Source organism: Vidua macroura, chromosome 34 (genome assembly GCF_024509145.1).
Source record: "Vidua macroura isolate BioBank_ID:100142 chromosome 34, ASM2450914v1, whole genome shotgun sequence".
NCBI classification, from domain to species: Eukaryota; Metazoa; Chordata; class Aves; order Passeriformes; family Viduidae; genus Vidua; species Vidua macroura.
Genome location: NC_071604.1, coordinates 535,312 through 548,216, shown reverse-complemented (window position 1 = coordinate 548,216; position 12,905 = coordinate 535,312). Strand labels below are relative to the sequence as shown.

General features: G+C 56.9%; 1 protein-coding gene across 1 annotated transcript in view; it reads right to left on the bottom strand.

Moving 5' to 3' along the window:
- Positions 1-279: 279 nt before the first annotated feature.
- The window catches only part of ESPL1 (extra spindle pole bodies like 1, separase), a 33,065-nt gene continuing 20,439 nt past the window's right edge, over positions 280-12,905 (bottom strand). Inside the window, 19 exon segments of the mRNA XM_054001932.1 lie at positions 280-491; positions 493-579; positions 2,044-2,189; positions 2,191-2,209; positions 3,472-3,530; positions 3,532-3,556; positions 4,433-4,545; positions 5,311-5,415; positions 6,183-6,344; positions 6,989-7,101; positions 7,104-7,149; positions 7,840-7,961; positions 9,247-9,378; positions 9,969-10,177; positions 10,832-11,045; positions 11,842-11,925; positions 12,013-12,027; positions 12,029-12,366; positions 12,369-12,610. Coding sequence (XP_053857907.1) covers positions 377-491; positions 493-579; positions 2,044-2,189; positions 2,191-2,209; positions 3,472-3,530; positions 3,532-3,556; positions 4,433-4,545; positions 5,311-5,415; positions 6,183-6,344; positions 6,989-7,101; positions 7,104-7,149; positions 7,840-7,961; positions 9,247-9,378; positions 9,969-10,177; positions 10,832-11,045; positions 11,842-11,925; positions 12,013-12,027; positions 12,029-12,366; positions 12,369-12,610 — 2,346 coding nt within the window. The 3' untranslated portion in view covers positions 280-376.

Genomic DNA, 12,905 nt, shown 5'->3' with positions numbered 1-12,905 from the left:
TCCTGGCAATGGGGGAACCCCAAAGTGCCGAAGGGACCCCAGAAGTGCCAAAGGGACCCCAAAAGCACTGAAGGGACCCCAAAGATGACAAAGGGACCCCAAAAGTGCCAAAGGGACCCTAAAAGCACCAAAGGGACCCCAAAAACACCAAAGGGACCCCAAAGATGACAAAGGGACCCCGCAGCACCAAAGGAATCCCAAAAGCACCGAGGGGCCCCCGCAGCACCGAAGGGACCCCCAAAAGTGCCAAAGGGACCCTAAAAGCACCGAAGGGACCCCAAAGATGCCAAAGGGACCCCAAAGATGCCAAAGGGACCCCAAACCCTCACTCCAGGCAATGGGGGAACCCCAAAAGCACTGAAGGCCCCCCCAGCCCTCAGCCGAGGCTGACCGGGAGCCCGTAGGCCACGGGCGCGGCCCCGATCAGCCATTTGAGTCTGGGGGCTGCGCGGGCCTGCGCCAGCTGGGCCAGCAGGGGGGTCCCGGGGCCCCCCCCCCAGCCAGCCCTGCAGCAGCGCCCGCGCCAGCCGGTCCAGGTCCCGGTCCGTGACGTCCCAGAGCGTCCCCAGCACCAGCGGGCTGCGAGGCACAGCGCAGGGCTGAGACCCCAAAGAGAGACCCCAAAGAGAGACAGACCCCAAATAGAGACCCCAAAGAGAGACAGACCCCAAATACAGAGAGACCCCAAATACAGACCCCAAATAGAGACCCCAAAGAGAGACAGACCCCAAATACAGAGAGACCCCAAAGAGAGACCCCAAACAGAGACAGACCCCAAATACAGAGAGACCCCAAATACAGACCCCAAAGAGAGACCCCAAATAGAGACCCCAAAGAGAGACAGACCCCAAATACAGAGAGACCCCAAATACAGAGAGATCCCAAAGAGAGACCCCAAACAGAGACAGACCCCAAATACAGAGAGACCCCAAATACAGAGAGATCCCAAATACAGAGAGACCCCAAATACAGACCCCAAAGAGAGACCCCAAATAGAGACCCCAAAGAGAGACAGACCCCAAATACAGAGAGACCCCAAAGAGAGACCCCAAAGAGAGACCCCAAAGAGAGACAGACCCCAAATACAGAGAGACCCCAAATACAGACCCCGAAGAGAGAGAGACCCCAAAGAGAGACCCCAAATACAGAGATCCCAAATACAGAGAGAACCCAAACAGAGACCCCAAATAGAGACCCCAAAGAGAGACCCCAAAGAGAGATCCCAAACAGAGACCCCAAATAGAAAGAGACCCCAAATCCCCAACCCCCAATCCCAAACCCGCAAACCCCCAAATGTCAACCTCCAAACTCCAAACCCCAACATCCAACCCTCAAACCCCAAATCCCCAAACCCCAAATCCCAACCTCCAACCCCCAAATCCCCAACCCCCAAATTCCCAAATGCCAAATCCCCAAACCCCAAATTGAAAACCCCAAATCCCCAAACCCCAACCTCCAACCCCCAAATCCCCAAACTCCAACCCCCAAACCCCAAACCCCAAGTTCCAAACCCCACATCCCCAAACCCCAACCTCCAAATTGCAAATCCCCAAATCCCCAAACCCCAAACCCCAACCTCCAACCCCCAAACCCCAACCTCCAACCCCCAAACCCCAAATCCCCAAGCTGCAAACCCCAAATCCCCAAACCCCAACCCCCAAATTGCAAACCCCAAACCCCAACCTCCAACCCCCAAATTGCAAATCCCCAAACTGCAAACCCCAAATCCCCAAACCCCATATCCCAAATTGCAAACCCCAAACTGCAAACCCCAAATCCCCAAACCCCAACCTCCAAATTGCAAATCCCCAAATCCCAAATCCCCAAATCCCAAACCCCAAACCCCATATCCCAAATTGCAAACCCCAAACTGCAAACCCCAAATCCCCAAACCCCAACCTCCAACCCCCAAATCCCCAACCCCCAAATCCCCAAACCCCAAATCCCCAGCCCCCAAATCCCCAAATCCCCAACCCCCCAACCCCCAAATCCCCAAAACCCCAAACCCCAGCCCCCAGCCCCCAGCCCCAGCCCCGCTCTCACCACCCGGCCAGGACGAACTTCAGGACGGTGCCCGAGGGCTCGAGGGGCCCCCGCGGGGCGAGCGCGGCGCTGGAGCAGCCGAAGAGCAGCGCCACGGCCCGGCAGGGCAGCCGTGCCAGGCTGTGCCCGTCCAGCAGCCGCGCCCCCCGCCCCGTGCCCGGCGTAGCTGCGGGAAAAAACCCCAAAATCAGCCCCAAAACCGGCCCCAAAACCAGCCGTGCCAGGCTGTGCCCATCCCGCAGCCGCGCCCCCCGCCCCGTGCCCGGCGTAGCTGCGGGAAAAAAACCCCAAAATCAGCCCCAAATCCGACCCCAAAACCAGCCGTGCCAGGCTGTGCCCGTCCAGCAGCCGCGCCCCCGCCCCGTGCCCGGCGTAGCTGCAGGAAAAAACCCCAAAATCAGCCCCAAATCCGACCCCAAAACTGGCCCCAAAAAACGGCCCCAAAAAATGGCCCCAAATCTGACCCCAAAATCGACCCCAAAACCAGCCCCAAACCCGGTCCCAAATCTGACCCCAAAATCAGCCCCAAATCTGACCCCAAAATCAGCTCCAAAAAACAGCCCCAAAACCGGCACCAAAATTAGCCCCAAATCGGACCCCAAAACCAACCCCAAATCTGACCCCAAAACTGGCCCCAAAACCAGCTCTAAAAAACAGCCCCAAATCTGACCCCAAAATCAGCCCCAAATCTGACCCCAAAATCGACCCCAAAACCAGCCCAAAAAACAGCCCCAAATCTGACCCCAAAATCAGCTCCAAAAAATGGCCCCAAAATCTGACCCCAAAATCAGCCCCAAAAACAGCCCCAAATCTGACCCCAAAACAGGCCCCAAAACCGGCCCCAAAACTGACCACAAAACCGGTCCCAAATCTGACCCCAAAACCAGCCAGGAGCCCTCAAAAAAACCTCACAAAAAAGACCCCAAATCTGACCCCAAATGTCCCCAAAATCCAACCCCAAATCAGCCCCAAGTCCCCCCCAAATCCACCCCAATCAGACCCAAATCATCCCCAAATCCAACCCCAAATCCCCCCCAAAATCCAACCCCCAAATCCAATCCCAAATCATCCCCAAATCAGCCCCAAATTCCCCCAAAATCCAACCCCAAATCATCCCATAGTCCAACCCCAAATAATCCCCAAATCATCCCATAGTCCAACCCCAAATAATCTCCAAATCCAACCCCAAATCCAACCCCAAATCAGCCCCAAACCCCCACAAAGTCCAACCCCAAATCCCCCCCAAAATCCAACCCCAAATCCAATCCCAAATCATCCCCAAATCCAACCCCAAATCAGCCCCAAACCCCCCCAAAATCCAACCCCAAACCCCCCCAAAATCCAACCCCAAACCCCCCCAAAATCCACCCCCAAACCCCCCCAAAGTCCAACCCCAAATGCCCCGGCCCCTTTTGGGGCGTCTCTCACATGTAGAGGTCGCGCTCCCCCAGCTCCTCCTGCAGCTGCTGCGGGCTCGGCGCCGCCCCCCGACACCCCGCGCCAGCCGGGCTGGCTGGAAAACGGGGGAAAAACGGGAAAAAAACGGGAAAAAAATGGGAAAAAAAAAGGGAAAATCGGGTTGGGAAATGGAAATGGGGAAAAATCCAGGAGAAAATGGGAAAAAATGGGAAAAAAATGGGAAAAAAGGGGGAAAAAAAATGGGAAAATCGGGATAGGAGAATGGAAACGGGGAAAAATCTGGGAAAAAACCGGGAAAATTGGGATGGGAGAACAGAAACGGGGAAAAATCTGGGAAAAAGGGAAAATCGGGATGGGAAAATGGAAACGGGGAAAAATCCAGGAGAAAATGGGAAAAAATGGGAAAAAACTGGGAAAATTGGGAGAACGGAAACGGGGAAAAAAGGGGCAGGGTTTGGGGTGCAGAACCCAAAATTGGGGGAAAAGGAGCAGATTTGGGGTTCCCAGAAAGATTTTGGCGTCCTGGATGGGATTTTTGGGATCCCAAGCGGTTTTTGGGATTCCGGGGTAGATTTTTGGGGTCCCAGAAGGGATTTTGGGGGTCCCAGGGGGCTTTTTGGGGTCCCAGGATATTTTTTGGAATCCCAGGGTGATTTTTGGTGTACCAGGGGCATTTTTGGGGTCCCAGGGTAATTTCTGGGGTCCCAGGGGTGTTTTTGGGATCCCAGAGGGGTTTTTGGGGTCCCTGGGATAATTTTTGGGGTGTCCAGGATGTTTTTGGGATCCCGGAGCAATTTCTGGGATCCCGGGATAATTTTTGGGGTCCCAGGGGGGTTTTTGGGATCCCGGGGCAATTTTTGGGGTCCCAGGGGGGTTTTTGGGATCCCGGGGCAATTTTTGGGGTCCTGGAGGGGATTTTGGGGTCCCAGGGGGGTTTTTGGGGTCCCCGGGATAATTTTTGGGGTCCCACCTCTCGAACCAGCCCCGGAACCTCTCCTCGGTGCCGCCCAGGTCGCGCTGGGGGTTCAGGACGTAGAAGGCGTTTTTGGGGTTCACGCCCCGGCTCAGCACCGAGCCCGAGTGCTGCGGGGAAACGGGGATGGGGCACCCCGAAAACGGGGAGCGGTGCCCGGGGTGGGCCAGGGGTGTCCCCAATCCCAGGGGTGTCCCCAGTCCCAGGGGTGTCCCCAGTCCCAGGGGTGTCGCTGGCCCCGGGTGTGTCCCCAGGTGTCCCCCGGTGTGTCCCAGGTGTGTCCCTGTCCCCAGGTGTGTCCCCAGGTGCGTTCCAAGTGTGTCCCTGTCCCCAGGTGTGTCCCCAGGTATCCCCCAGGTGTGCCCAAATCCCAGGTGTGTCCCCATCCCCAGGTGTGTCCCAGGTGTGTACCTGCCATGGCAGCCCGTAGCGCAGCCCCGGCAGGGGTGTGTGCCCAGCCCCAGGTGTGTCCCTATCCCCAGGTGTGTCCCAGGTGTGTCCCTATCCCCAGGTGTATCCCAGGTGTCCCCAGGTGTGCGTGTACCTGCCGTGGCAGCCCGTAGCGCAGCAGGAAGCGCAGCCCCGGCAGGGGTGTGTGCCCAGCCCCAGGTGTGTCCCTGTCCCCAGGTGTGTCCCAGGTGTGTCCCTGTCCCCAGGTGTATCCCAGGTGTCCCCAGGTGTGTCCCAGGTGTCCCAGGTGTGTGTGTACCTGCCGTGGCAGCCCGTAGCGCAGCAGGAAGCGCAGCCCCGGCAGGGGTGTGTGCCCAGCCCCAGGTGTGTCCCAGGTGTGTCCCTGTCCCCAGGTGTGTCCCAGGTGTGTCCCTGTCCCCAGGTGTATCCCAGGTGTCCCAGGTGTGTCCCAGGTGTGCGTGTACCTGCCATGGCAGCCCGTAGCGCAGCAGGAAGCGCAGCCCCGGCAGCCGCGTCACCGGAACGTTCCGGAGCGTCCCGGAGCTCTCCCAGGGCAGGCGCTGCAGGTGCTGGGACACGGACGGGGACGGGGACGGCGTCAGGGACACGGCCAGGAGGAGGAGGAGGAGGAGGAGGAAGGTGAGAGAGAAAGGATGAGGAGGAAAAGGAAAAAGAGGAGGAGGAAGAGGATGGAAAGAAAGAGGTGAAAAGGAGGAAGAGGAGGAGGAAGGAGGAAAAGGAGGAGGAAGAGGAGGAAGAAAAAGGAGGAGGAAGAAGGAAGAGGAGGAGGAGGAAGAAGGAAAAGGAGGAAGAGGAAGGAGGAATAAGGAAGAGGGCAGTGGGAGTAAGGAGGAGGAGGAGGAAGAGGAGGAAGAGGAGGAAGAGGAGGAAGGGGAGGACAGAGAGGAAGAAGGTGGAAGAAAAAGGATGAGGAGGAAAAGAAAAAGAAAAGGAAGAAGAAGAGGAGGAAGAGGATGAGGAAGGGGAAGAAACAGGAACTGGGGAAAAGGAGGAAGAGGAGGAGGAAGGAGGAAAAGGGGGAAGAGGGGGAGGAAGAGGATGAGGAGGATGAGGAAAAGAAAAGGAAGGAGGAGGAAGAGGAGGAGGAAGGGGAAGGAGGAATAAGGAAAAGGGAAGTGGGAATAGGGAGGAGGAGGAAGAGGAGAATGAGGAGGAAAAGGAAAAGGAAGGAGGAGGAAGAGGAGGAGGAAGGGGAGGAAAAGAAAGAGGTGAAAAGGAGGAAGAGGAGGAGGAAGGAGGAATAAGGAAAAGGGAAGAGGGAATAGGGAGGAGGAGGAGGAGGAGGGAAGGGAGTGAGGATGAAGGCCGGGCTCACCCTGTCCAGCAGCAGCACCAGGGACCCCGCGCTGCCCCCGGGGCCCTCCCGGCGCCGCTCCAGGGCCTCGTCCAGCAGCAGCCGCGCCCGCAGCGGCCGGGATGGACACAGGGCTGCGGCCAGCGGCCGGACATCGGCCGGACACAGCACCGCCAGCAGCGCCTGCGGACACAGAGGGACAGCTCCAGGGAATTCCCAAAAAACGGGATCGGAGCCCCAAAATCTGGGATTGGAACCCCAAAGTCTGGGATCAGAGCCCCACTGGACACAGGGCTGCGGCCAGCGGCCGGACATCGGCCGGACACAGCACCGCCAGCAGCGCCTGCGGACACAGAGGGACAGCTCCAGGGAATTCCCAAAAAATGGGATCAGAGAACCAAAATCTGGGATTGGAAACCCCAAAAAATGGGATTGGAGCCCCAAAATCTGGGATTGGAACCCCAAAAATCCTGGGATCATGCTCCTGGAATCCAGGGATCAGCAACCCCCAAATTGAAGAGTCATCACCCCAAATCCCAGCTCCAAATTCCCAAACCCCAAATTCCCAACTCCCAAATCTCAAACCCCCAAACCCCAAATTCCCAAACCCCAAATCCCTAACTCCCAAATCCCAAACTCCAAACCCCAAATTCCCAAATTCCCAAACCCCAAATCCCCAAACCCCTAAACACCGAATTCCCAACTCCCAAACCCCAAATCCCCAAACCCCTAAATTCCCAAACCCCAGATCCCGAACCCCAAATCCCCAGTTTCCAAACTCCAAATCCCAAATCCCAAATCCCCAGCCCCAAACCGCAGCCCCGTACCCGGAGCAGGGCGGGCTCGGGGCGCTCCCAGCCGCATTCCCGGAGCTCCTGGAGCAGCCGGGCCAATTCCTGCTCCTCCAGGACGGAATTCCCGGGATCCCGGGGCAGCAGCAGCCCCGCCAGCACCCCAAAACCTCTGAGTCCAGGCTCTGGATCAGGCTCTGGGGAAGACATGCAATGGGAACGGGATCCCAACCCCAAAAACTGCGGGAATGCCACGGGAGATCCCACGGGAATCCCTAAAGGAATCACAGGGGGAATCCCAAAGGAAATCCCAGGGAATGCCACGGGAAATCCCACAGGAATCCCTAAAGGAATCACAGCAAAAATCCCAAAGGAAATCCCAGGGAATGCCATGGGAAAGCCCATGGGAATCCCTAAAGGAATCACAGCAAAAACCCCAAAGGAAATCCCATGGGAATCCCGAAAGGAATCACAGGGGGAATCCCAAAGGGAATCCCAGCAAAAATCCCAAAAGGAATCACAGGGAATGCCACGGGAAATCCCACAGGAAATCCACATGAATCTCAGGGGGATTTCCAGGGAATCCCAGAGAAAATCCCACAGGAATCCCAGGGAAAATCCACAGGAAATCCCACAGGATTCCCAGGGGGTTTTGGGGCTGGCCAGGCCCCATTGTTCCCAAGAGTTCTGATATGTGGGAGTTTGGGGAAATTTCAGGAATCCCAGGGAAAATCCCACAGGAATCTCAGGTGGATTTCCAGGGAATCTCAGGCGGGGTTTTCCAGGGAATCCCAGGGAAAATCCCACAGGAATCCCGGGGGGTTCTGGGGCCGGCCAGGCCCCGCATTCCCAAGGGTTTTTCCCGGTTTTTGGGGTCCCTGCCCCACCTGCATGCGCAGGTCCAGGCGGGATCGCCGCTCCCACCACTCCTGGCGCTCCGTGCAGGCGTTGGCCTCGCGCTGCTCCCGCTGGATCCGCTCGAATTCCCGCAGAACCTCGCTCAGGGGGCCTGGAAGGGGACAGGAGGGGGTTGGGATCCCAGTCCTGGGATAGGGAAAAGTTTGGGATCTCAGTCCTTGGCTGGGGAAGGGTTTGGGATCCCAGTCCTTGGATAGGGAAGGGGTTTGGGATCCCAATCCCTGGAATTTGGGGTGACCCCGCTCGAATTCCCGCAGAACCTCGCTCAGGGGGGCCTGGAAGGGGACAGGAGGGGTTTGGGATCCCAGTCCTGGGATGAGGAAGGGGTTTGGGATCCAAATCCTTGGATAGGGAAGGGTTTGGGATCCCAGTCCTGGGATGGGGAGGAAGAAGATGAGGAGGAGGATGAAGATGAGGAAGAGGGTGAAGACAAGGATGAAGATGAGAATGAGAACACGGATGAAGATGAAGATGAGGAGGAGGATGAGGAGGATGATGAAGAGGAGGATGAGGAGGAGGATGAGAAGGATGAAGAGGAGGAGGAGGATGAGGAGGAGGAGGAGGATGAGGATGAGGAGGATGAGGATGGAGATGAGGATGAGGATGAAGATGAGGAGGATGTAGATGAGGATGAGGAGGATGAAGAGGAGGATGAAGATGAGGAGGAGGATGAGAAGGATGAGGAGGATGAGGAGGATGAGGATGGAGATGAGGATGAGGAGGATGAGGAGGATGAGGATGAGGATGAGGATGAAGAGGATGAGGAGGATGAAGAGGATGAGGAGGATGAGAAGGATGAAAAGGATGAGGATGAGGAGGAGGATGAGGAGGAGGATGAGGATGAAGAGGATGAGGATGATGAGGATGAGAAGGATGAGGAGGATGAGGAGGATGAGGAGGATGAGGAGGATGAGAAGGATGAGGAGGATGAGGAGGATGAGAAGGATGAGGAGGATGAGGAGGATGAGGAGGATGAGGAGGATGAGGAGGATGAGGAGGATGAGGAGGATGAAGAAGATGAGGAGGATGAGAAGGATGAGGAAGATGAGGATGATGAGGATGAAGAGGATGAGAGAGAGGAGGATGAAGATGAGGATGAGGAGGATGAGGAGGATGAAGAGGAGGATGAAGATGGAGGATGAAGATGAGGAGGATGTAGATGAGGATGAGGAGGATGAAGAGGAGGATGAGGAGGATGAAGATGAGGAGGAGGATGAGAAGGATGAGGATGAAGAGGATGATGAGGATGAGGAGGATGAGGATGAGGAGGATGAGGAGGATGAGGATGAGGAGGATGAAGAGGATGAAGAAGATGAGGAGGATGAGAAGGATGAAGATGAGGATGAGGATGATGAGGATGAGGAGGAGGAGGAAGCTGACCTGGCAGCGCCCGGTGGCGACGCGCACGCTGAGGGGCTCCGCGCCGCGCTCCAGCCGCGTCAGCAGCAGCGTGTCCCCGAGGGCCCCGGGCGTGGCACTGGCCAGGGACAGCTGGCACACGGTGACACCTGCGGGGACACCCCAAACCTGGGAATTCCCCCAGAATTCCACCCCCATGGAATTCCGCAGGCTGGAAGAGTTTCCCAGACCAAACTCCAACCATTCCCACCCCGTCCAAGGCCACCAAAGCCCCAAACTGGGAATCTGGGATTTCCCAATCCCCAAACTGGAATTTGGGATTTCTCAATCCCCAAACTGGGAACTTGGGATTTCTCAATCCCCAAACTGGGAACTTGGGATTTTATCCCCAAACTGGGAATTTGGGATTTCCCAATCCCCAAAGTGGGAACTTGGGATTTTATCCCCAAACTGGTAATTTGGGATTTCTCAATCCCCAAACTGGGAACTTGGGATCTCCCAGCCCAGAATGCCCAAACTGGGAATTTGGGATTTCCCAATCCCCAAACTGGGAATTTGGGATTTTTCAATCCCCGAACTGGGAAGTTGAGATTTCCTAACGCCCAGACTGGGAATTCGAGACTTCCCAATGCCCAAACTGGGAATTTGGGATTTCCCAATGCCCAAACTGGGAATTTGGGATTTCCCAATCCCCAAACTGGGAATTTGGGGTTTCCCAGCCCGGAATCCCAGCACTGACCGCTGGGAATCTTCTGGAGCTGCTCCCGGAACCGTTCCCGCTCCGCCGGCCCCAAACCCGTGGAGCTGAACTGGAAAAGCTCCTCGAGCTCGGCCAGGTGGGACTGGGAATCCTGGGAATCCTGGGAATCCTGGGAATTCCGGGAATCCAGGGAGAGGCCCCGGAGCTGATCCGAGATGTCCCCTCCGGCTGCTGCTTTCCTCTTCTTCCTGTGGGGTCATCCCAAAATCCCTTGGGATGGGGCCGGGGGGAGCGGGATGGGGATTTGGGATGGGATGTGGGATGTGGATATGGGATATGGGATGGGGGATATGGGATGTGGGATGTGGATATGGGATGGTGATACAGGATATGGGATGGGGGATATGGGATGTGGGATGTGGATATAGGATATGGGATATGGGATGTGGATATGGGATGGTGATACAGGATATGGGATGGGGTATATGGGATATGGGATGGGGGATATGGGATATAGAATGTGGGATATGGGATATGGCATGGGGAATATGGGATATGGGATGGGGATAAGCCCCATTCCCTGTGGGACGTTGGGATGGGGACGTTGGAATGGGGACACTGGGTGGGACCCAATGCCCTGGGGATGAAGGGAGGGGACACTGGACACTGGACAGGGACACTGGGAAGGGGACACTGGGAAGGGACAGGGACACTGGACAGGGACACTGGACAGGGACAGGGACGGGGACACTGGGAAGGGGACACTGGGAAGGGGACACTGGACAGGGACAGGGACACTGGACGGGGACACTGGACAGGGACATTGGACAGGGATGGGGACACTGGGAAGGGGGACACTGGGAAGGGACACTGGACGGTGCCACCCCCCAGCAGTGACCCACCGTGCCCTGGCGTGGACGATGGCCAGCAGCTGGTGGCGCATGGTGACGCTCAGGGACTCTGCCAGCAGCCCCGCGGTGGCCAGCGGGTCCCTGTCCCCCAGGGCCATGGCCAGCAGCTGGCACAGCTGGCCATAGAGAGAGCCCGGCGGGAAGTGACCGACCCACGCCAGGGCCTCGGCCAGGAGGGACCGGACAGTGTCCAGTGAGGGGTCACCTGGGGGCACAGAGGGGACAGTGGTCAGTGGGGACAGAGGGGACAGTGTCCAGTGAGGGGTCACCTGGGGGCACAGAGGGGACAGTGTCCAGTGAGGGGTCACCTGGGAGGGGACAGTGGTCAGTGAGGGGGGTCAGTTGGGGGGGGTGGGGTCAGTGGGGACAGAGAGGACAGAGGGGACAGTGGTCAGTGAGGCAGAGGGGACAGTGGTCAGTGGGGACAGAGAGGACAGTGGGGACAGTGGTCAGTGAGGCAGAGGGACAGTGGTCAGTGGGGACAGAGAGGACAGAGGGGACAGTGGTCAGTGAGGACAGTGGTCAGTGGGGCCAGAGGGGACAGTGGGGACAGTGGTCAGTGGGGACAGAGAGGATGGAGGGGTCAGTGGTCAGTGAGGCAGAGGGGACAGTGGTCAGTGGGGACAGTGGTCAGTGGGGACAGAGAGGACAGTGGGGACAGTGGTCAGTGGGGACAAAGAGGATGGAGGGGTCAGTGGGGACAGAGGGGACAGTGGTCATCTGGGGACAGGAGGGTCAGACCAGGCGGGAAAATGTTTGGGGACAAGAAAGGAAAGTTTGGGGAAAGGAAAAGTTTTGGGGAAGAAGGGAAAATTTGGGGGGAGGAGGAAAAGTTTTGGGGAAGAAGGGAAAAGTTCAGGAGAGGAAACTCCTGAGAAAAAGAAGGAAAATTCCTGGAAAAGGAAGGAAAACTCCTGGAGAAGTCAGGCCAAGCCCAGCTGAGCCCCAAAATCCCAAAACCGCCCCAAATTCCCCAAATCCTCCAAATTCCAGGTGCTCACCGGGCTGGGCAGAGGGGTGGGATCCCTCTGGATTGGGGGATCCCCCTTGTCCCCCAGTTCCTGGGATTTCCTCGCTGGCCCCAGCTGGAAAAGACGGGGCAGGTTTTGGGGTCAAAAAAGGCAAATTTTGGGGTCACCAAGGTTGAAATCCCATGAAATCCCCAAACTCACCTGGGGGCAGCGGCAGGAGCTCAAAGCTCACTCTCCTCCTCTTCCTCCTCTTCCTCCTCCACGGCCCTCAGGGGGTCCCGCTCCTCAATCCCAGAGAATTCCCAGTTCCTCTTTTCCTCCAAAATTCCACTCTGGGGCTTCCCCCTCTCCTTCTTTCCCGGGGACCTCCAGCCCCACGGGGACCCCTGTTTTCCTTCTTTTCCAGAGATTTTTGGGGTTTTTCCTTCTTTTCCACCTTTTCCATTTTGGGATTTCTCCTTTTTTCCACATTTTCCATTTTGGGGTTTCCCGTTTTTTCCCACATTTTCCATTTTGGGGTTTCCCCTTCTTTCCCTCTTTTCCAGAGCCATTTGGGGGATTGCCATTTTCCTTCTTTTCCAGATTTTCCACGTGGTTGATCCCCCTTTTTTTCCCTCTTTTTGGGGTCCTCAGCTCCTTCCGGGGCCGCCCCCCGCCGGGGCTGAGCCCCAATTCCTGGAGAATTCCCAGGGGATTTTTGGGGCTGAACCCTCCTCTGGGCACAGGAATTTTTTTCCGGGTGGTTTTGGGGGGATCTGGGGGGATTTGGGGGCTCGGGGTCGCTGTCACTGAATGTCACCTGAAAAAGGGGGGGGGACAAAGGGGTTTAGCCCAATATTTTCACCCCAAAATTTCCCTTCCCCCATTCCCCCCAGCAAAGCTTGCCCTCCAAATATTTCCCATCCCAAATTTCCCTTCCCAAACTTTTCCCCCCAAATTTTCCCTTCTCTTGATTTCCCCCACAAAGTTCCATCCACAATTTCCATCCTCAATTTCCTCTCCAAACTTTCCCCCCCCAACACTTTCCCTCCTGTTTCCCCCTGAAATTTCCCTTCCTAAACTTTTCCCCCAATCATTTCCCCCTCCAAAATTTC